We start from the raw sequence: 25,279 nt of genomic DNA, 5'->3' as shown, positions 1-25,279 counted from the left end.
TTCCTGAAGTTACGCAAGAGCAATAGACAAAAGGAAGAGACATCTCGTTTTTCAGCTTAACCTTGTTATTCTTTATAACTGTTTGCTGTAGGCTAGCAGGAGCAGCAAACACTAAACTCCTTTTTTCTCAGTTCGGCAGCTTCGTTAGACATACTTTCCTGGAGAAACCACTTAAAATACCCTTATTGGTTAAAGTATTAAAAAAATGACTGGAAGCATGGATGTGTCTCACAGAAGGATGTACATCTGACAATAAATCACTGTCAGACTTGAAAGGTTGGAATGGTTTTCTTCACCATTCATTACCTTAATATTCAAAAAGGCACTATTAGAAAACTGCGGTCTAAAAGGGGACATCAAAACATTTTGGAAGGCTCTCTAGAAAGGCTAGATGAGGAAGTGAGTTCAGTTTCCAAGATCTCAATACAAGAACAGCCTGGAAATTCAGGGCAATGCTTCATCAGGCAGGTGATGCTGTGCAGGCAGAGCTGGATGCTGCTAGTCCCTGAAAGCAATGGGCAGCATGAACAAAGCAGGACACTGAACACTCGCTCACACAAATGAGTCCTTAGAAAGAGAAGGCTAATGATCTGCTAATGCAATCAAGGGAAATGAAATCCCATGTGTAACCACTATCACATTATTGTGGTTGATTAGTCAGAGGTGAGAAGAAAGGAGGGAGCCTCCAGCCACACAGAAAGCAGAATCTGTTCTCCATAGCTGTAATTGCCAAGACAAGAAATAGCAGCCTTAAACTGTACCAACAGAGATATAGGCCAGAACGATTCCCAACAGCAAGGACAATGGAGCACTGGAACAGGCTGCCTGGAGATGCTGCAGGGACCCCATGACAAAAACTTTTTAAAAACAGTTTAGGCAAGTGTTTGCCTAGAATGATGCTGCCTTGAGGCAACAGGCCAGGCAAGACTGCCTCTAGCCCCAGCCTAGATGAATCTATGAGCAAAGCTTCAAAAACAGGTGGGGCATTTTTCTCCATTCATCTGGCAAATTAGTAGGTCTGGGATGTCCTCTTCTGTTGTTAGCAAAGACCATGTTTTAATAGGCCTGCCACATAAGAAGAGGAATATGGTTAGTATCAGGGATACAGCGATGATTGCCAATGCCTTGATTACATTGATGCTACTGGGAAGGGCTCACCAACCACAACCCTGGGCCCTGTGAATAACCTATATACAAAGCTGAAACACAAGGCACAGGAGGGAACATGGAGAAGCCTACTATGAACCTTGGGATATATTAGTATGCCATTTATTAGCTATGAGAGATACAAATCTGGGCTCAAAAAAACATTTTCTACAGAAGGCTGGAGAAGTTGTTTCATAGACCAAATCTTTTACCCTCTGAAAACACCCTATGAATTTTTCAGTTTCATTTAAGAATGTAGGAGATAGCTGTCTACAAAGCTGTCAGCAAACACGCAAATGTGATGGTCTGTCCTCAATGGATGTTCTTATGTGCTTTTCCATGCTTTGAGCATGCTAGGAAGCAAAATGACATTTTTCCATCATTTCAGCTACTTTTATTTTAGACAAAGTTCTTGTACATAGAGCCAGTGAAAGGTTCGACATTTGGACTAATTTAAACCTCCACTCTTCCCTCCTGTCCCTTTCTTCTTCCATTAGCTAGACAATGCGCAGAGATCAAGAAACATAGCCCAAACTTCAGGTCAGCTGAACTCTTCTTAGAGACGCAGTCTTCATTCCAAGTTGGCTAAAACTCATCAGCTGTCCTCCAACTGGCACCTCTGAGGGAACACTTAACGATTGCCCCAGCACAGGCCACTTCACTTGAAAACTACTTTACTGCTAAAAGACAAAGATGTATTTAGAAACATGCACTGTTCTTTTACTTAAATGGTAGAGCATGCAAACCCCACAGAAAGTTTGATGGAGGCATTAATGCTGTTTGTGAGTTTTCCCTGGTACCTATAGAGTCTCCTGCCATGCGGAAGTTCTTTGTTGAGCACTGGTACACCAGAAACCCCGAGAAAGCAATTCGTAAGAGAAATCAGAAGTTAATGCTGAAAAAATTAACACTGGAAGTTGGAGCTCACACAGTGAAAGGAGCCAAGTGTGGAAACAGCACATGTTCAAATTACTCGTAGGAGCAATGAGAAAAAATCACTTACTAGAGGAAGTGGCTTATATTTTTAAATGGAAGGCAACTAGTCCTTGTTCTCTAAACTGAATAGGCAAAATAAACTAACACCAATCTGTAAGATTTTGAAAGCCTATTACCTCTCCACAGATGGGTAAGTCTTATTCTTAGCTATGAATTTCTTGCTATCCAACTTGCAACAGCCAATCTGAACATCTGATATTATTCAGAAAAGCACAAAAACCAAGACAACTCCAAGAAATGCCTCATGAAGAAAAAATAGATAATCAAATACACAGACGGTGGTTAAACAAAGATGCAATTAGAGACAAGAAAATTAGCAGTAAATATACAAGGAACACAGCTGTGAAGAAGGTAAAGACACAGAAGAGGCTGATGGAAAATTAATATCAACATTTAGATATTAAGAAACTGCACTATGATCAAATTATTTATGGCTTAGACATACAGTAGATGACAGAGGTTCACTTACTAGAATACAAATACAGAGTGACTAAGACATTAAAAATACAGTTAGGAAAATAATCTTACAATAACCAAGGTGATGGATCACAAAGTACATGTATTTGCAGGATTAAAAAAAAAAAGCCACAACACAAAAAAAAACCAACCCAAACCCAAAACAAGAAAAAAAAAAACAACCAAGAAAACAAATATCTTGCTTCATTTTCATTTACAGCATGGTTATCTTGCACAAATCACCTCACCACTACTTAAAAATTCCTCTGAAAGTCCAAAATAATCTTGTTTTGAATTCAGCATCTGCCAGCAGAGGCATCAAACTGCAGCTAAATATCTCTTTTAGCTGATCTTTCCTCAGCCATACTGAAGCATTACAAAATTATTACGAAGACTGACTTATAATAGTAATTAAAAAAAGCTCAAAAGAAATGTTTTTAGCAGAATTCAGATTGCTTCATAATGAAAGAACGTCCATAAACTTTTCAAGCTTCAGAATTTTGCGTTCTGAGTATTCATAACCAAGGAGGAAGGGAAACCCTGCAGCCTCTGAGGGCAGAGAACATACTTGGACAAATAGGACAACCCCCAAAGGACTGTAAATGTCCCTGCACTTCCCAAAGGTGACCTATCCTTGTCAGGTTTTATGAGAAATATGTTCCTTTAAAACCAGGAAAACCATACGTTAAGCCTGAAAGGGGTAAATGTCCACAATTTAGGGAGGAAGGAGATCAACCTCCTGCCTCCTCGGTTCCCAGATTTTTAGCAAGCAGGTGTTTTGTGCTCTGAGATGTCAACCAGCCATTGGATCATTTGTTACTTGATCGAACAGAAGAACATATTTTCATCCACCACTAAGCGGAGCTGTTACTCTTGGAAAAGAGTTTCTCCATATCTTCAAGTATATTTGCAGACCAGATTTTTTTGGTCTGCAACTTTCAGCAGTGTTCTGTCTTAAAAAAAAAAAAAAGATTGAAAGCAACCAGTTTTATAGTTGCTTTAGCTCTCAATAATTTGTCCAATAAAACTGTTTATTAAATTTAGTATCCTGAGGATAATATTTATAAATCTTCAATCCAAGAATAAACATCTACCTATCAATGACTATTCGGCAGTTCTTGTGGGATAAACTAATGGCATAACTGAGGTTGTAAAGAGTAAGTTTGCACATAACAAAAGATTACTCCACCACTGATACATACTGGAACCATCTCCATCTGTTTCGGCAGAGACCACATTTTGGGGCACAGCAACCGAAGCAACCTCCCACCCTGCAACCATTACTGCAGCTCAGAGAAGATGTGAGGCAGAGAGCGAGAACAGCATTCAGCAGATGTACTACTGCCACCTTTATATATCATATGAAGACGTGAAAAAAAGCAATGTGTTATAAACTAGGACGTGAAGTCCAGATGCCCACTATAAACTTCTGAAAAAAATCTGCTGCAACGTCACAGGAAATCTAACTATACCCAGAGGGGTTGGCTGAGAAATACACTGACATTGTTTTATCCAGAGCTACTTGTACAGTGACAATTGGTGATGGAGACTTCCCTGATTAAAATAAACTAAGTGAGAAAGAAAAGGAAACTCCAGGAAATGGTAACTAAACTGTGTTTTGTGTTCGTAAATCTCATAAATGAAAATAGAAACTTGACATTTAAAACAAAAGTCTAAATTAAGCACTTTGCTTTCAGCCCTTTTAAATGTCCAGTCACTGGTGAGTGGAATAAACCTTAGCTTTGGACATCCAAATCACTTCTGATATCGACAAGGATGAAAAAGCAGCATTTTTAGGCAAAAAAAGATAACATGCAAATTCCATTGCTTCCCCATACTTCAGTGCTGTGTGGTACTACTACTACCACAGTGCTTTTAAATGCATTTCAAGAAGCAGCTTACTCTTCAAGGAAATTCCAGGGAAAGCAGCTCCCCCATTTTTCAGCCTGGGTAGCCCCAGAGCAGAAGCTGCAGCCCAACACAGAGAAGGGAAAGGAAAAAAGTACTTCATGAAGCATTTGCTCTATGCAATGTTAAGCCCTGCTGTTTGGCAAAGTGTGTTGTTTGTACAGCCCTCAAGAGCTCAGCTCTCCGGGAAGTTCTGGGAGCTCCTGACTCGGAGTCGTTAGAGATCCACAGGAGCCACCTTTTGGGTTTTCACTGAGTGCACAAGACGGCTCCCTCATGCAGAGAGAACAAGACTGGGATCTCAGGGAGCAGGGGGCATGTCATGACACTCTTGTTCTCTGCTTAGGTGACCATGGCTGGTCTCACCTCTCCATCGTGCCTAAACTTCCTCACCTATAAAACACAGGTGATGAAACTGTGCCCTTTGCTAAAGAATGGCATTCAAAACCGGGAAGGGTGCGCTGCCATTTGCGATGTACAGATGTCATAACCCAGCTCTGACTTTGTTCACTCCCCTGTTTAGAGAAAAATAATGTGTCATAACCCATAAAACAGTGACTCATAACCCAGCTCTAACTTGTTTACTCCATTGCTCATAGCAAAATAATGCAAGGAAGACTGATGCTTACAGGGAAAGAATTTAAGCAGTGTAGTATAGTACTCCCCTCTCCTGTATTTTAATTCTAACATAACAATATGTATCTTAATAATCCTTTATTACTACAGAGCAAGGCTTTATTGTGGTTCAGCAGCTCAAATTTTGCTCAAGCCTTTTTCAGCATTTGGACACCCTTTAATCTTTTAAATGATTAAGTCTTACACATATAAAAAAAAACATAACAACATTCCAGCTTACATTCTCTATGACAAACGTCCATTCTTTGTCTTCAAACTCTTCAGCGTGGGGATCCTAGAAAAACAAACCAGAGAACTTAAGTCTAAAAATAATCCAGGGTGCAAGAAATTGTAACTCAGCCAAGATTTGCATATACTCATAGAAATATTTTACCCACTGAGGACGACAGAGGGAAATAGTTTAGCTTGGATGTAGGCTTCAATGGATGTCAATAAGATGATAAGCAAGTTGGGGTAAAACTGCCAGTAAGGATTTAATAAAGACTCCTACAGATACAAACATGAGGTTGATTCTGATAAAGGCCTGTAATTCTATTTCCTTTCATCCGGGGGGGTGGGGGGGGGAGATAAATCTTTCTTTAATTCTTAAGTTACACCTCCCAAATAAACACAACAAATCTACACCTTGCAGAGAACAGTGGAGGAAGCCACTGCTCCCACCTGGCGTGAGAAGGCATACACCTACAGCAGGCATCACCCCAACCTCCTCATGCCCAGACTCCATCAGCATGAGCAGAGATCCAAAGTCACAGCTTCAGCACAGTACCTCATTTCACTGCAAATTTCTTAAATACCTATCCTTACTTCAAAACATTTCTATTGCATCACACATGAGGATCAGAAAACATTTTCACCAAGATAAAAAGCAAGGTTCATACATCTGGCATTTGTTTCCAATTTAATGAGCTTTCAATCTGGTGGTGTGGTCTGTATTGTTGTTGTCTGAAATTAAGATAACGGTGGAGACATTTAAGTCAACCCCTTCATGCCCCTATCAAGGATCCTACTTTAAAAAAATACTTTAAAGAAAATATCATTAATTTATCATCCAATCCTAGTTCTGAACAACTGTAACAAAGTGACTTCTACTCCCCTTGCAAAACAGCTCCTCACACTAAGAGAATGTGGCTTTAGGCTTTCCTCGGACATGAAGCCTAGTTTTGCTATACCTCAATTTTATCCTATTATTTCTAATTACAGGAAACCACTCAATTACTCCTTTGCCCCTGACGCTTGCATGCTTTAGACACTTATAGATAAATGTCACTTTCCCACATTCAGCATTTGCCATCATCATATACGAGACCCCCCAGCACCTGCAGAGTTTTCTTGCTATGATTTGGAGCCTGTTCATGATACTACACCAAGCACTGCACCAATTCTATCTTGCTGCTGTAAATTAACAAAATGGATCAAGAGATTTTGCTTCTACTTTGTTTATCTCCATTAGTACCATCTTTCCTTTCTTTCCAGAATGCTACAAGCCTCACATTCAATCCTTTCAACTCGCCTTATCTTAGTCTTTGCTTTAACCATCCTTGTTTCACTTAGTTCTGCCTTGAAGTCAGACACACGGTGAGCAGAGGTACTGTATCGCAGTACTACAAATGACTCTTAACTAGTTCTCATAAAATACACAAAATAAAAGATTTTGTAAGGAATGAGCTTGCAGTGTAAGCAACCAGCGAAAAGAATTATTTTTTTAATCTTTTTCCAGCACACAAAAAACTGGGAAAGTGTGCTCCTAAATAAACTTCCTCTTTGAATGAACTACAATAACATTTCTAAGAGGATTTCATCCTATCTCCTCCAGCGCAGTCCTTCCTACAAAATCCCCTGAAGTGGGTTCACTGCTCTGCAGACCCCCTGTAAAACACTGGCTCTCCTTGCAGGAGGAGTCCTGCTGGGCATCGACATGCTCATGGAGGAAATTCAACATACTGCTGGCACCATCATTAGCTATATATTTAACAGCTACAACCGCAGGTGTCATGCAATATGCATTTTAAAATGCATTATTCCAAAAATGGGATGTAGTTTCAATGAAAAAATATAAGACGTTACTAGAAACTTATGTCAAAACTGATGATTTATTTTAATATATGAATAAATCTCCTTAGAATTTTTTTTTAAAATCAGAATAATTTAAATACTGCAAATGAGTCTAAAAAACATACTGTACCATTAGGCATAAGGATAGAAGGGCATGTACATACATACAAAATTATACTGAGATATCTCCGTGTTCCAATTAATGTTCTTGTAAATATCAGATTATGTAATTATATATCCATCACATTAATCAGGCTTGTGGAATTCTGCATTATGTAAATAAAGTGCACGATATCTGCTGGTTTGCTGTATCCTATATAAATTCTAAAGATATAATTTTCTGTAATCCAGCTATTAAGTACTTATCATTTTCAAGAGTTAACCTAGGGCAATTACCTTTTTGTTTAATTGCTTCCTTTGATACAGCATAAAACAACATAATGAGATTTAATGGGATCATTAATCACTTTATGTTTTAATAAGCTACTCCATAAGAAGTGACTAAACTCTTAAATATTTCATCCTGCTCAATTTTTTTTCATAACTCCCCCAAAAGCTATTAATGCAAGCTTGCAGGTTTACCTAGAACTGCTTGCAAAGTCAGGGCCCAGTATTTTATCCCATGTAACAATCAAAACAATCGTTGTTTTGTTCATGCAAGGCAATAATCTATCAAGAAAAACAAAGCTCTTCTATCAATGGCAATAAAACTGATTCACACCTCTGAAGGCTACAGAATCAGGTGCTCTGATGAGTATTTCTGATAATCTGATAGAGCAAAATAATACTGTATAATGAAAAGATCTCTTAATATTCAACATTTTAGCATGTACTTGAAAGCAAGTTGTGACCACTTGGGGGGGGGGGGCGGGGGAACAAGTGTATTACCCCGAACTCCCTACCAACTCCCCAGAATAAAACATAAAAGTTAAAAGCTTCAAGGACTTCTCTAATGAACAGCCTTACCAAAAGTTTGGAGAGTATGAAATATGCTAAGATATGGACACTTTGCATACGTGTAAGATATTTCAGATTTAAAGACAAACCCAGAATTTTTTTTTAAAAAGCCACATTTCTTGTTAGTCTTGAAATGCCTCTAGAAACAGAAAACCCCGAATAAGCTTATACACATAAGCTTCAGCATTTCCTTGCAACAGACATGTAAATGGCTTCACTCTTCTCACTAAATTGCTTTTATTAGAAGCCCAGGGAGCAGCATGCATCATTCTATTTCTAGCTAACTTACAGCTTTATTACGTGGTCAGCATTAACAGATACTTGTATGATTATAGTTACAACACAGTTTCTATTGCAACCACCATTTCACCCTTTAGGCTAACATTTCCATGTGTGGTCTCCATAAAAAGTGATGTTTCTATAAATCTGGCTAATCTTTCATCTTATTTTGGATTTGAAGAGGGTAAATACCAGTAAAAAAACAAAACAAAACAAACACACAAATGTAACAACACATACTTCCCTCAATGGCTAACCCATATTCTCCACTCATTTCCAGCATAAAACTCATGCGATGAATTTCGCAAACTATTATTTGAGGACCATACAGCTGACTACTTTTTAGGAAAAAGAAAAAAGCCATTGCAAAGAAGAATAACCCTAGGAGTAACGGTTGTAGCAGCCTTTGAAATTTTCACTGTATGAAAGCCCTCCCTGATAACACAGCACACAAAACTCTGAAGATCAGTAGAGCGCTTTGGTCCACCAGCAAAAACCTAGCCCATCTCACATTTTCCCAGTAACTGTGTTAACTACTTCTCTAGAGATATGCTGGTCCTTAACAAGCTCAGTCCTACAAACTTTTCTCTGCAATCCCACCCATCAGCTACTTTCTGTGACCCCATTCTGCCCATCCACATGCCAGCTACCTGAAAACAGACAACTTGTCTGGGCTCAGGCAAGGGAATAGCAACAAGGAATGTGTCTGTCACATTCTTCTGTTCTCTGTTGATCAGTCCATCATCAGCCCATTCCATAAGAAGCTTTGTCAAGGACTAGACCTTTCTGCAGTATATAAGGTGGTTTCAGAAGACTGAAGAAAGGTAACCCTTCTCCAGTAGTTTAGGTTATCTTCAGAGTTATTTCTGTATCTCTTGTAATAGGAATGAAAGACATATCAGCAAACAAGGGACTGCTCCTTCTCCTAATCAGCAGCCAGAGTGGGTGGGGAGGATCTTCGGACTGTTAGTTCCTTCCTCCCCTGTGCCTCCTTCCTAAGCTTACCTGGCTTTTGAAACTTGCCTTTCAATCAGATCACTTCATACCAACCTTAATCTTCAGTCTTTCTTCTTGGGGAATAACTACTTAAGGACTGTCATATTGAATCAGATCAAATGATGACAGGGTTTGTGATCTTCTTCTACCAGTGACCTATAGCAGATGCTCTGGGTACTCCAGCATCTGTCCTCAGCTTTTGTACTTGGCTGTTTGAAGCTGCAGAAGACTCAAAATTTGACCCAATTCTTGTCGCTTTCAATGTTGTTTACAGAGGTCTGATCAGAAAATCACATACAGATCTGCTCAGCTTTTGTTGAGCTTCCATAAAGCAGGGAGCTCTGAGCAGACTGGCAGCACTGTCCCTGTACATCACCACACCAAGCTCACAACAGCTCACACCTTCCTGTAAAGCCTCTGGGCTAGAAAGGCAAGAAGGATTGACTTTTTTTTTGTTTGTTTAAATATACTTTTTTTTTTTTTTTTACAATTAGTCCCCACACTAACCCTGGATATTTAATTTTTTAGCATGCAAATGTGCTCACTTCCCTGAGCTTATGATTTTTATATCCGACACAGTATCTTGTCTTGTCTACAGGGCTGTTTTTCCCTCCTATGGAATATTCTCCATAGCATCTGGTCAAGCCACTGGTCTCCCCTAAACTGAAACAAGTATGTTCTGAACCTGGATTTGTTCTTTGCTTCTGGGAAATAGCTTTATCAAAGAGTTTTGGTTTGGTGGGGTTTTTTTTCCCTTCTCCAAGACAATGTATTGGCTCTGCTGCAGTGTTCCTGCTACTGCATGGCCAGTTACTGCACTATAATCAAAGCACATGGTCGACTCGGGCTTTCAAGAAAGATGATATGTGATTTATTCTGTGAGGTATGTGGGGACAGGAATACTTTCAACAACACAAGTCTCCTTTTATCATCTATTTTATTCTTATTTTACTCAAACAATTTTTTGTGTGCTTAGAAAGCCATGCCTTTAAAAATGTCTTTTTCAAACTTTGGAATGAAGAGCTGGTAATCTTCGCTGTTGTTGCAATAGTACATTGGTGTGATAAACCATGTATATACTGACAAAACAAGTGTTTTTTGTAATCCCATGAAGCAAAGTCCATGCTTAGTCCAGAAGAACAAACATGTTTGCTTGGGAAGTTCACTTTGCTTTCAAGCTAGAAAATAATGATGTTGCAATTTAAATCCTCATAGTACAAATGATGTTCATTTAGCTTAGCTAAAAGCACTGGGCTTGCTTGGCAGGGAAAATTTCTCATTTAAAATCTCTCACAGTTGATAAAGGTATGTGTTTGTACATAAAACCACGGAAAAGTATACAAGTTTCATATATGATGGTTAAACCTTATTAATGCAGGGACTCTAAAAATGAACTTCTGGAGTGCAACCATGGAAACAACAAAAAATGGGAATTCAGCTAGCTTTTCTGGCATTTATGGATCTTCCCATGAAAGCACTACAAATCGTGGACTTAAAATGCACAATAGGCTTATTGTTTCACAATGTTTCTTCCTCCCCATTTTGGTTGAAAAACCCAAGGCATAACCAAACATCAATGTAGAGCATGGCAAAGGAAGAAGTTAAACTTTCAGGACAGATGGAACTTTTTATGTAATTAGCACTTCAGCCAGCTGGATGGGCAGGAGCTAGAGATAGTCAAGGAAAGCTGAATCAATATATCCATTTGATGCTTACCCCCACATGGCTCCAGAACATTATGAAATTTTACCAGCAGCCCAGCATTAAGGGAAATGAAACAAAAAGTTTTTATTTATTTGAAATGCAAGTTTTCTACACAAAGGTTATAGTCTCTTCAATACTTAGCTCTGCTTGCCTAAGAATTACAAATATATTATTGGAAACAAGCTAACACCCAAAATAAGGATGTGCAGATAATGCAAAATATCTCATCTGTTGACTGATCACAAGCACTTTGCTAGCCAGCTCTCAAGTGTCCATAGGTGACTACTGGAGAGGATATTCTTAACATTCTCATCAGCACTTGAAACCTCAACTTATCTCCTAATCCTACCAGCAACACATTTCAACAGCCACTTACGAATGCACAGCCACTACTGTGTGAATCATTTCCCAAAACACGTAGCTGTCTATTCTGGAGTCCGCTCTTTCCCTTCCCTGCACTTCTATTTCAAACAGCACCACTGTGCTAATTTGTTATCTGTGATTGCTACAAAGCTCTGTCGGAGCAACCTGCTCCCATCAGTGGGCTCTGCCAGTGTGGACGTGGAGTCAGCAGCTTCCTTTAGCTTCTCAGATTGTAATGAAAGAGGACAACTACTGTTTGTTAAACAACATGGCCACACTAAGTGCACTTACTGCAAAGTGCCAAACATTCAGCAGCCACTCTCCTTTGCAGGGGAGTGGCTCCTAACGGGACTTTTACAGAACTGCAAGATGAGCCGTCTATTTTTCTGAGCTTCACTGCTTTCATTGTTTTCACCTCCCTCCTTCCAGAGGAAGGAATGATATAAATACTTGACTTGTAAGTCAGCTCCCAGAAAGTCTGCTGCAGTGTGCTATTACGTACTTCCCTTCCCACTACTCTAGCACTGACCAGCCAATGCATCAGCTGTGCAAAAAAATAGCTAGTCCTTTTTGACCGTCTTTGCCCAAAACGTACCAGCTACAGAAATGCCAGCTCTCTGGGTGTTAGGACATATCCCACGCTACAGCTGAAGTGCTGCTGTAGCACTGAGCCAACAGAGCCATCAGAGGGCTGGGCACAGCGTAAACTACACTAACACCATATTCTGCCTGCAATCACATATCACTCACAGCTCATTCATCCAGGCAGGCTGCTGGTCTCACAGAGATACAGTACTCCTTGGCACACTACCCAGCTTGCTCAAAAAGCACTGCTCTGTACCACACCTGCATATCCTTAGAGAGAAAAAGGTGGGTTTGGCCACTTACAGGCACTCTTGTTGGAGGAGCCAGAGGATCAATTAGAGCAGATTTACATAAAAGCTGCCTGACCATATGATGCTTTTTGCGTAACCTCAATATCTTGATTATAAAAGGCTGTGCTCGTTCCCCAAGAGATCTGTGTGTACCATTCCCAGAAGGCACAGCCTCTGGCGTTATTCACGCTCTCTCCTCTCCTCCCAGAACAACACTTGCAAAAGGCAGGCTCATTTTGGGGAGAGGAGGCGGCAGTCCAGTGAATAGATCTGCCTGCAGAGCCACAGTGCTGGGCAAAATTAAGGCTGTAGTAATACCTAACACTGTCTCCAGAGGCCCTTCTCTCCCCTCACTATCTGGTCCTAGCCCTCATGCTCACTTTCAGTGGCACAACTACAAATTTGTTGTGCTGTGCTACAAAATATAGCCCTGAAGAGGTGCAGGTAGGAATAAAAAGGTAGTGTGGGATGGCAGGAGAAGGCTGGGAGACACTTTTACTCCAAAGCCACAGCATCACAGAGCTGCACCCAAAAGAAACTTAATTTCTCATTCTTCACATAACATGTTATCACATACACAATCAAGAATTGTGTATATTTCTACTTCACTTTATATGTTAAAAATATTAAGTAACATTTACTGCATTACATAACCATATTCAGATCATACAGACACGCAGCGTAGTCACATACTGGTGTTAAACGTTTTAACCCAAGTAGAGGCCCTTGAAGCACGCAAAGGCAAACAATTGTTGCCTAGTGAACTTTTGAAACTCAGTTGAAGACTATGTGTCTGCTAAGTAGAGAGACAGATTTGTGATGGTTAGCATCACTGGCAACCTGGGAAGTTTCTGTTCATTGGTGGTCCCAAGGAAGAGAGTGAGAGCGCTCCCCTTTTTAGGCTTAATGAACCAAGTAATAATTTCACATTCTAAGGCTAATCAGAAGCCACTTCTAAGCAGTTATTCAGGGGAGTCCCCAAGACAAAGAAATATAAATATTACGAATTAGAAAAAAGTATGTTACTGTTGCCCTAAGCTTTAAAGGGAGCAATTACAAATAAGAACAACCAGAGTGTAGCTGGAGACACCAGAGTAAAGAACAAGAAAGAACCAATGGAATGAAAATCGCAGAAGTCATCAGCCTCCTCGTGAGCCTCCTACACTGTCACACATGCAAAGTTGCATTGTTTATCTTTATGCAGAAAAGACTTTCCCCAACAATATTTTGGAAATAAGTTCTAGTATTACCATCAATTTCTCCTCCTGCTTCGCAGCCACACAAATAAGCTTCTTTTTTTAATAGAACAAATGTAGTTCCTAAAAAAATCCCCCATAAAATCTTATAATTCTCTGTACTACATCAATACTCCACATCCACTCTTACAATTGTAATCACATAAGTACTGTGATGTTTGTGTGGCATACTAAATACTGTGAAATTAAGAGCTGGATTCTGTTTCCAAGTCAGTAGCGTAAGAAAAAGGGTCACTGCACTCCAACTGAACAAGGAAGTCTAGAAATGGCTGTGTTTTGACAACTCCTGGCTTGCAGCATTTAAAAAAAACAGACTATAACCCATGCCAAGCCCTTACACATGTACTACGTGCACAGTTACACATGTACTAAATTCTACGCCAATGACTCGCCATAATCAGCTCAATGGGATATTTCAGTGTGTTAACTAAACTACAAAAGTAAGCTTTGGCAGGGAACAGACCATCTTTCTCTCTGGGACTTAAACTGGGGACACAAGGTTGTGCAGTTAACAGCTTAAACCCAGCACGATTAGGCCTTTGTTATTATAATCTGACGTTTCCAAACAGAATTTTTCATATGCTGTTTATGAAATAGGAAAGATTATGCTTTAAAAAAACCATACCTTAAAGAGCGTCACAGTAATTTCAACATTTTCAGGAACTGGCCATACCACCACCCCACGGTATGGGTTCTTGATTCCAGGCTGCCAGCTATGAGCCTAAAGGAACAAAAGAAACAGTTGTCTTAAAGTCATTATAAAAGTGCTGACTCAACTCCCACAGGACCCAGTGCATGTAGGTAGAAGTAACATGTCACTGACTCCAAAAAGGCTGCTTTCTTAAACCTATGACTCTACTGAACACTAAAAAAGGCCAACATTAAGAATGAGAGTAAGGAAACTCAGACCACTAGCAGGCATTTTTTTTCCACTAAACTAAAGCTATTCCTCACAAAGTCCTAAACACTTTTTTTTTTTTTTTTTTTTTTTTTTTAAGTACATAGCACAGGCCAGGACACTTGGAGCCTTGCAAAAATCAAGGCTGTAAGGCCAGAGCTTCTGTAGCAAGCTGAGCTTTATTTTGTTTTTATCCAGATGCAGGAATGCTTTTATTTAAAGAATACTTGATGAGTACAGCACATAGTACAGGCTTAACCATATTTAGACCTAAATAGAGCAAAAAGACATTTTTATTTAAGAAAAAAAAACCACGAAACAATGATTTATAACACAGATTAAATGCTACTAAAAACATTTACATTCTTAAGAATTAATATGCTGGGGTACCTACACCTAGAAAAGGTAATGATAAAAAACACACTAAAATAGACTGAGAACTTGTCTACCTTTGAGTATCGATTTGGATTTATGTACAGTCTGTATTTACATTTTAATAGCTAGTCCTGAAAAACACCATGTGTGAGCATTTGTGTTTCGGAATAAGTATTTTTTTTCCAAGCTCAACTTAATCCATTTTGTGATACTGTAAGACAAATGAGAGAGGGATGCTGATGCACAAGTGACTGCTGAGCAGCATGGGGCTCATTAAAGATCTGTGGAAGTTTTATCAGGAAATAACGTACACTCTATTTACTGTTATCTGAAGCCTATTAACTGGGCTTTTTTTCTTTTTTTAATTTTAAAGCATCACTCATTGCCTTTTCATACTCCTTTCAACACTCAGAACTTCAGATGAAGACTGCCTATTAGAAGAAATTTTTGCTATAATAAGGTTAGTAGGACTTGTGCCTCAGGTTCTCAGGTACCCTAAGGTAACCAGGGCAACTTTAAACGTGACTTTGCTATACCAAGGTGGGAAAGACAAGGATGGTGAAACAGTCCCATTCAATCACATAGAGGCAATAACTCTCTGCTGGCTCTGTACTGTAAGCAGCGTGTACTCCAGATGCCAGGTTCATATCTGACAGCCCCATCACACATGCCTGCTGCTTCATGAGCCCTCTTGCATTCAGCTGGGCTTTCACTAGAGCCTGGAGTATCACAGGTACCTCCAGTACCAGTACCACTCTTACTTTAATCCCTCAATCCTCACAAAGCAGAACTCTGCAGATTAACTACAGGTGACAATAACTGCTAAGGCAGCAACAGCAAGGAGAGGAAGGACAAAGGGAGAGGCAGAGGAGTTCAGAAGAGATGTGAAGCTCAGGAACAGGAAGCTGCTGGCGGAATCCAGCCTGTGCAGCCACCAGAGAAGAGGAGAGCCCTACCTGCCTCCGCAGCTACATGCACACAGCACGCTCATTTCCATCCTGTTATTTTTATTTTCTTGCTGAACATTGCCAGCTCTCCTGTGGTTTTATCACAAGTTTTTCCATCTTTGGTGTTCTGCTTAAAACCCCAGCTCCCAAAGATGCCTAATTAGATTAGAAATTTCAGTAAGTTTCTATGCTTTGTGCTTGCAGAGTAAACTTAAACAACATGACTTGGGGCATCTGAAGAAAGGAATTTTTAAAAAAGAGCAACCTGAAAGAATCCAATTTCTACTATTTTTAACTCCACAAATTTCAGCCTAATCTCATTATTCTAAAACAGGCCTGGATTAATTTCTGAATAACTGAGCAAATAACACTGTCCATAGCTTTACTCCACAAGCGTATTTTATAAGAAAAAGATGTTTTGTGAGCAGCAAAACACACCACAATAGTTGTCATCCCTACCACAGCCACTTGAGCTCCAGCTTACATCTCCCTTCCACAGGACCCGCAGTTGCCCGCATCGTTCTCAGCTTGCCTGATGGGGATAATCAGCATGCACAAGGCAGCGATCCAGAGCCAGGCACACACTCACCTGCCAGCTAGCCTGTCCTCATGTAGCATCTTGTAAGATAAATCAACATCTCCATAGGGGCACTCCATCCTCTTTCCAGATACTAATTTTCACAAAACTAGTAAGAGCTCATGGCGTGTCTGGAACCTGCGCTTTCCTGCTGGTTTTGGCCAATACTGACAATTATGTCAAACTTTCGATGTCCAAGGTCCAGGTACTGACAGCCTGCTCAGTTGAGGATCACTTGTTCCATTTATAAAAAAAAACCAAACAAACAAACCAACAAACAACAACAAACACCACCACCACAAAACAACCAAAAAAAAAAACCTAGAAAATGAGCATTCACTGGTGCAGGCAAAGCTTCACTTCAAGCCCTTTATCAGCATTGCCTCCCACCAGGAGAGTTAGTGAGACACAATAAACACACACAGAGATATATACGATTTATATATATGATTTTCTGTCACTGTGACAGGCATGTCACTGAAAGCAACAACCAGGAGACAAGCCCTAACTAATGAGCTTTTAAAGCAAAGCTGTTCTGTGATCAGCTGAATGTTATTAAATCCTCCTTTGGCTTTGAAAAATAAACACTGTGCCACACAAACAGCATGACAGAAAAAGATAACATCAAAACTATGTCTGGGTTGTTGGGAAGGAGAAAGGGAAATGGGAAAGCAAAGGGGGGAAAAACACAGAGGAAGGGCTAACAATGACGATAATTTAAAATTAACATGGAGAGTGTTTCTAACACAGTATTTCTCATGTCAGGGACCTCTTGTGTTGCAGTTTCTTGAAGTTACATCTGGCCTATATCAAAAAACCTTTTCAACTCCCAAATTATAAGCCTTGACTTTGATATGTGAGCTGGATCAGGCCACCTCTGCGCAGCATAATTGCCAACACTTCCAGACAGGCAACTGCTGTCAGGGCTCAGCCAAGACGAGGCACTGCATCTGTGCAGTTAATTTCTACCCCAATCCCCACTTCTAACTCAATTTCCCACTGGGTTGTGCCTTCTAGACCCATTTTTTCCTCATTTCCTACTAGTCTTCACTAGCCATCTCCCCTTGTCTCTGAAGCCAAGGCAAGAGAAGCAGCCAAGCAGAAGTTACCACTGGCAGCGGGTACCTCACCTACAGCCCTCCCATTGCCAGACTCATCTCCAAAATCCGAGGGATGAGAGCCATGGGCTGGAAAGAGAAGCAGAACTGCTCTGTTGCATTTCAAGGAGAAACTCAACTCCTCCTTTTTTCTGCCAGTGGAAAATGGGAGGAGACAACGTAGCGTGAAAGCTTTCTTAAAATCAGGAAACAGGAGCTACAGGAGGGGTTGCTGAAATACCCTATAAATAGAGTAGGGCCGTGAATGACATTGTCCAACCTACAGCATTGCTCTGGCACAAAACCGATGACTGTTAAGAGGAAGAAAGCTGCTTAAGAAAGGACATGGAAGTGAGCTTACAGACTCGCACGAGCACTTCAGGCTACCCAGGTTTGAGATCTTTCCCCAGTTTTCTCTCTAAAACAATCCAGACAGCCTGCTTTGCAATCTACTGTTCGGGATGATGTGAACATCACAACTGTTCTGCTGTGCTTGAACTGGAAAGACAGACTTGATACCTCTGCAGTTTTGGCCTCTGGTTCCAATGAGAAGGGAAGAATCTTTAAAAATAGATCAAAATCAGCAAGTTACAGGGCCAGATAATTAAAATGTCCAGCGCTCCATATGATAATGCACATACAACACACCAAAGGGCTTACTCTACTAAGTAAGTAAGGAACTACTCTAAATTAGTGAAACACTCCTGAAAATACTGCATTTGTTGTCAAGCAGCCTTCAATAGCCAATAGTTCCAAACACAAAGAGAGTGCTCTGATGTTCGTGCAAATACTCAACATTTAGCAACACTTAAGCTATTATCAGCAAGGTACAGTCTCTCCACTCTTGGTTAAGTGTCCACTCTTTGATTGTGTGAAACAGCAGAGTGTCACACAGTGCTCTCTTACCTCATGCATAGGGTAGACAAACTCAAGTCTTGTTCTCCAGTAGCTTCTGCTGGGGAGCACAGAGTGGGCTTACTTTTACAAGTGGGCTTAATCTTAAAAGTAACATTTCCCAGCAGTGCTGAAACTCTTGTACCAAATGGTGAAACATTACAGAAGACTATAAAGCAGCTCTATCTAGTTCAACATATGGCAATACATTGATTGAACAAAAGAAGATGAGACTAGCTCACCCGAAGGCTGCCTTTGGTACACCACCTTTCCTTAGAATTACCCACCAGGGGCTGACCTTGACCATATGAAACTGCTTCCCACTCTGCAGGCAAACTTGGATGACGACAATTAACAGAGGTGCTGGAGAAGATGATGACATTGCACAGCTTTCCAAAATACAAATACATTTCTGCAGAATTTGGAACAAACCAGGTAATTTCATAAACACTGTTTTTTGAAGCACTCTCCTCCAATCTAAAAAACAGTTACTATCAATCCTCTGTAATATAAGGAAGTGTATAAACATTTATAAATCCAGTGTAACCCTCTTACAGGGAGGAGGGGGAGGTAGCAAAACCAAAAAAACCCTACCAAACCTACACCAGAATTTTTTAGCCAATTCCTGGGGAAAAAAAAAACAACAAAACAAAACAAAAAACACGAGCGAGACTGAATATAAACATTCCTTACAGTCACTGCTCAGCTGTCTGGATTATAGAACATAAATAGAACAGTCAATAAAAAAAGATAAAGTTGAAGACAGCCCCAAATCAGGAACTTTGGTTTGAAACATGAAGTTAATAAATGCCACCACCAGCTGTTCATCACTTCATTATGAAGAAGATAAGGCAGATGCAGCCAAATCAGCTAACCAGAGTACATTATGGAAGTCTCTTCCGCAGCCCCCATATGTAGGGCATTTCATGACCTGGCACATATGCCATTCCTATCATGACCAGCTCTGCTCACTGCTGCTTAGAGTTTTCCTTGTCTCTACAAAAATCTCTTTCCTGACCTTTCAAAAACAAAATATTACATTATTTCAAGAGCCTACCCTTCCAGATGCTTTATGTTATCCATCTGCTATCTCTCTTCTTCACTACTGCCTTGTCTCATCCTGCCTCTGTTGTACAGGATAATTGCAAGTTACTTTCCTGTAACGTCCTAGAGCTGACCATAATATTTTAAGCCTGCTGCAAATTATGGAATAGTTTATATTTATGAATCAAAAATATGGTCCTATAGCCAAGCCCTCAGTATTGTTTTGTAAAAGCAAAAGTTAGAACCAGACCTACCATTATTCCTCACCTGCAGCCCCAGAAGTGGCTTTATTGTGAACCAGCAAGCTGCTGCTTTTCTTTCCCTGGTAAAATTTTTGCCAACTGCCTATGGTCAGACCAGCTCTGCTACTTGTCTCTGTGACAGGCTGTTCAGGGCACAAAAGCCAAGCAGGAGCTCGACCGGCTCCAACAGTGCTTAGGGCAGCTCAGCTTGTAAGGATAGTCCCTCTTCTTCAGTGTTATCCAGGCAGAACACTTAGACAGGAAGAAAAAAAAAATTAATAACTCAAAGAGAAGGAGCTGACATTAAGCAGCCAGATCCTTCATCTGGTGCCTCCACAACAGCAGCATGGCTTGTGAAAACTGAGCATTGCTCCAATTCGCTCTATGTGATGAGTCCCACCAAAGCCATATATTGTCTGGGGATAGTCAGAGGTCAGTATGATCCAGCTGCTAACAGACCCGCTGGAAAAGGAATGGACTCAGAAAAGCTGCCGATTCCCCCACACCAAAGGAAACCTCAACTGGCAGTTTGTAGATGGCTGCTGCTTCTTCTTCTTCTTCTGTACCATAGCTCAGTATCACAAAGGGAGGATACAAATTAAAGACTGTACCCCAGACTACAGCTTGTACCCCCATGATCATCCTGAAATCAATGGGCTTGGCCCTCCAGTTAAAGAGGCTGGGCACCAGAACAACCCACCCAGGGATGCAGTCCAAAAAACCCAGCACATGCCAAAAGAAGAAAGTTCAAAGCCCTGGAAATGCCAGGTAGCCTTCGTTCAACCCACTGCTGTCGGTGTTCATTGACAATAGATGAGGAAACTAGCAGATTCCCACAGGTCTTCCCATGAATGTCTTCATCAGCACGCACATGTGTTACAACTGTAATTATGCATCCATGTATTACTGCTAAAAAGCTACAGAAAGACTGCTAAGCTTGGAAAATAAGTAAAACCTCATCTTCACTAGGAAACACATTCTCTAGCACTGGGCTAGGTGTTCAAACTTAATTTTACACAAACACATTCATGACATATTCCTTAAATACATAATTCATGCTGTTTCTTTCACCAAATCTTGCCTTATTCACTGCCCACGATAGATGATGCTCAGATAAAGAGCCTCTTTGCCTTCTCATCAGTTTCTGGCCTTATCCAGTGGGCTTCTTATTTTTTAAAAAAAAAAAAAAAAAAAAAAAAAAAAAAAAAAAAGAACAGAACTGAATGCAGATTTCTTTTGCCATAGTTTTTTGGGACATCCATCACTGCACCTCAGAACATCACCAAAATTTAACTTTACAGGATCCCTGGAAAAAAGAAGGATATTATGGCCGCCCATTTACAAGCAGCAAAAGAATAGCCAGTTTCCACTAATTTTGCATGGTCTGCTTAAATCAGCTAGGACCTTACGTTATAGGGATTAAGCATGAAACCACCTTTTGTTTGGTTTTCCAAAGCAGACTTTTTTCACTTCAAGTGCAATGATGGCTGCTCAACACTGCTGCAAGTCAGTCCCCGTGCCCCAGACACCCACTAAATGGAAAGTTACATCAAATCTCACTTTAATACTCTATCTAGCCTCAGTCAGGAACTTTGTAGATGAGGATGGGACAAAACTGAATTCACTAAGGCAACATTTAACCACATAACAGTGAGGCAGTCTTTTCTACCCTGTCCTATACCTTCTTTAACAAACACCCTCCAATTTCTTTATTGCTTAAGCAGTTTTGCTCACCACTCAGTCCTCATGCTCTCCCTAACCACTGTCTGCTTAACAAGGCAGCAATGCTGCAGGAAAATACTTTGCAGTTGCCTTAAAGACTATATCATATGCCTAAAAGGGTACGCACTGACCATTAGAATGACTCATCCTAATTTTGACCACTTGCATTTGCAACTCAACATGATTTCCTTACTTTACTAATAAATAGAGAAGCCCCAGGAATGCTATGACCGAACTGCGCTGGTCCCAGGCAGTCATCAGCATGTCCAAGTCACAACGTGCCTTCGTAACTCCAGTCAGTGAAGAAGCTGGTAGTGACAAGCAGGGCTGGCACTAGGCAACAAAGTAGCCAGAAAGGCAATAGATTACCAAGGTCAGCAAAACAGGTGACCCAACTGCTGCTTTATTGATGGCATATCCTTGAAAAAAGGCTGGGCAGGCTGCTGTTGTGGACAGCAAGGGATCCCTTTTACTCCCTGTCCCTCTACTTCACTTGGCTCTGCTCTTATTGTTAAAGTTCTTTCCCTGTTCCCAACATTGTTCCTTCTCCTCTCTGTTTAAGCAGTTTTCAATAAACCTGCAGCAGAAGTGCTGAAATCACAGGCAAGGCACCTTCTTTCAGCTTTGATACAAAAACGATCTTTGAAGAATAATTCTGTCGGGCTCTCAGAAGCAAGTGCAAATTTGATTCTTCAGAGGTGTATAATTCAACCATAAGCCTGTATATGTTCACAAGAATAGCAGAAAGTACCTCCTTGACATCATGGCAGCATCTCTTTCAAATTGAAATTTCTTAGTTCAAAGCCTGGAAATGCACGAGCATCTCAGTGAAATGAAAGTAAACATATTTACAACACATTTTTCCCTTGTTCTACACTAGAACAAAAGACATTCCTCCTCCACTCAAAAAAAACACACGTCCAAAAGCCCAGGGCCTGAAAACCTGGGAGCAACATGCCAGTGCGACAGGGTACCGAAGAGGAAGAGTTAAGCAAGTCCACTGCTACAAGCTCCACCTTCTGTAAACTATGGAGGCTGGTAACCATCTAAATGAGGTTTGAAAAGTTGTGTCAAGCCCCACCTACCTGATTTTGAAGACAGACAACATTTGCACCAGCAGATTGGTGACTTCCCCCCATCCCAAACTGAAAGTTCATTTTGGTTCTAGGATTGCTCAGTAATTCTGCCAAATACAGCAAGACTGCAAATCACCATCTTCTGTAAACTCCTGACAGACAGGACGAAGATGCCCAGCTATACAGAGCCATCTTGTCTTGACACACCTCTTGGAAAGCACCAAGATCAGACTTGCCCAGAGACAGGGGATCCCAGAATAGAGCTGTAACTATCTTAAAACCTGCATTAAGGTCAGTAACTGATGGATACATTTATGGTCCTGTATCCAGCCATCAAACTGCTATTTAAATGCTCTTTCTAAATGGTTATTGCTGTTCGTTTGCAGCATTTGAAAACTTACTATAATTTAACCTACCTACAGCTCCTACCTATTTTTCCCCACAGTAACAACTAAAATGTTCAGATTCCTGCACATGATGTCTCCCATGATTTCTTCTAATCAAGGGACCATTTTAGTAGTTTACTTGGAAAGAAAGTTATGTGGGCCAGAAGGGATATCAAAATCATAGAAAACCACAAAAATAAGGGCTTCAAAGGACATCAAGAACTCACCTTTCAGCTCAACGGTATCTTAAGATTGCATTAGTTAGGCAGGCCAGTTTCAGTATATGTCCATAGCACCATCATACCATCTTCCAAGTTGCACCACATTTCTTGATGACATATCTCTTGTACTTTCCCAGTACAAGAGAGACATGGAGCTACTGGAGAGAGTCCAGCAAAGGGCCATGAAAATGTTTAAGGGACTGGGTCATCTCTCATAGGAGGAAAAGCTGAGAGAGCTGGGACTGTTTGGCCTGGAGAAGAGAAGGCTTGGGGGGATCTTACAGGTGTATATAAATACCTGAAGGGAGGGTGCAAAGAAGACAGAGTCAGGCTCTCCTCAGTGGTGCCCAGTGATGGGACAAGAGGCAGTGGGCACAAAGAGAAACAGGACGTTCCCTCTGAACATCAGGAAACACTTCCACCATGAGGGTGACCGAGCACTGGCACAAGTTGCCCTGAGAGGTTGTGGAGTCTCCCACCTTGGAGATATTCAAAAGCCATCTGGACACAGTCCTGGGCAACCACCTTTAGGTGGCCCTGCTTAAGTGGAGGGGTTGGACCAGATGACCTCCAGAGGTCTCTTCCAACCTCAACCATTCAGTGAGTCTGTGAACTAACATAGGGATATCCCTCATTATCCCTAATGATCTGAAAAGTTCAGAAAAGAAATCATAACCTCCGCAGAAGTCTTTACAACATCCTTCTCCTCCTCCTTGTCAAAGAAACTGAAAAACATAGAAACTTATTAATGCTTTGTACTCACTGAGCCCAGTGTCCATCAAAAATAAATAAGAGAAAATACTCATTTGACTTGCTTCCAAGAAAGCAATTAGATGAAACAAATATGTTGAATAAAGTATTTTACTGGCAGGATGACTAAGAGATCAAGAACATTTATTGACCTACAGTCTTGGACACAAATAGCTCAAATGCTATCAACTACCTAAGCTTTAAAATTAACTCTATCCTCTGTCCAGGCCTCAGGGCCACTCAGCCTCTTTCAAAGTACCTTTGTGGGATCTTAGTAAGCATGAGTGAGTGAGTTAGCAAAAGACTTTTCTGAGTCTCTGGTAAATCTGCCAGTTTATCCAAGAGTTGCTTCTACTGCCTGGTGACCAAAAGAGAAGACACTCACAGGAGGACATATCCTGGAACTTTATGGCCCAGCTGAAAAAACTTCAAGCTCAAAAGGCTGAGCTAGTGTCAGAAAATCCTCTTGCCTCAGTGAAATGTTGCCATTGGAGCCTACAGCATCATGCCCATAACACCACAGGCAGAAACCCACCACTTCACAAAGCCCTACTGGACTTTTGTTAGGGCTTCTGTTTCTGAACATATTCTGAATCTCAACAAACCAGTCATTCATGGACAAATACCTTGCTTTTCTCCAAGCTTTTTAGGGTTACAACGCTTGTGTAAGTATTGAATTTACTGTTCTATATTATCTTTTCCTCTCTCTGTTCTACAGAAATTAAATTAAACTAAAATAGAAAAGTTATCATAGGGTAAGCCGCAACAGACACAATACATCAGCAGTTACTGCCTAGATATAAACCATGCTATAAATTCAAGGTAACTTGAGCTTGTTTCCCCTGCCATGAAAGAGGAATAGCCTGACTGGCTTTACTGAAGAGTAGGAACATGGAATAGGAGCAGTTATCTTGGAAAAGGTGCCAGACTAAGTTCACACCCTTGTTTATTCACCAGGTAACACCTTTGGGTTTTCATACGCTAAAGCAGAATTTAGGATGCACACACTGGAGGAGGCATTGGTTCTGCAGTCACTTTCAGTCAGTAACCAGTCTTTAGATAAAACAGCTTAGACCTCAAGTTAAAAGACAAAATACAGCAAATATGCACAACAATCAGAAAAATAAGTCAGAAAAAGAGGAGTACCAGTAAAACAAAAAAACCCTGCAAAGTATCTCCTGAGTAGGGTAGGAAACTGTATCACATTTAAGCTTTTCAACATATAATTATTTCAAGGTATCTTCTCTATCATGGGTGCCCTCTCTCCACCGTCCCAGAGTTCTTGGAAGTATCATTTCGAGTTACATGCATACACCAAAAAAAGAAGCTTAGACAATCCATTTAACTGAAGTGTTAAAGAATTATTAAAAGGCTGAATTCCAAAACTTCCCCTCTGGACAAGACCACTTGCCATAAGCCTAACCAG

The 25,279-nt window shown here is 40.6% G+C and overlaps 1 protein-coding gene across 10 annotated transcripts in view; it reads right to left on the bottom strand.

The window, feature by feature from the left end:
- The window catches only part of EHBP1 (EH domain binding protein 1), a 227,739-nt gene that overhangs the window by 169,359 nt on the left and 33,101 nt on the right, over positions 1 to 25,279 (bottom strand). For 9 of the 10 annotated variants that reach the window (XM_075496799.1, XM_075496800.1, XM_075496801.1 and 6 more), the window contains exons 4-5: positions 14,250 to 14,345; positions 5,363 to 5,416 (exon numbers count right to left, since the gene is read on the bottom strand). In XM_075496799.1, coding sequence (XP_075352914.1) covers positions 5,363 to 5,416; positions 14,250 to 14,345 — 150 coding nt within the window. Of the gene's footprint in view, positions 1 to 5,362; positions 5,417 to 6,020; positions 6,045 to 14,249; positions 14,346 to 25,279 lie in introns of those variants that run through there. The other variant, XM_075496809.1, reaches the window with a different exon arrangement.

Source organism: Mycteria americana, chromosome 3, assembly GCF_035582795.1.
Source record: "Mycteria americana isolate JAX WOST 10 ecotype Jacksonville Zoo and Gardens chromosome 3, USCA_MyAme_1.0, whole genome shotgun sequence".
Taxonomy (NCBI): Eukaryota; Metazoa; Chordata; class Aves; order Ciconiiformes; family Ciconiidae; genus Mycteria; species Mycteria americana.
This window is presented reverse-complemented; position numbering and strand designations above follow the sequence as displayed.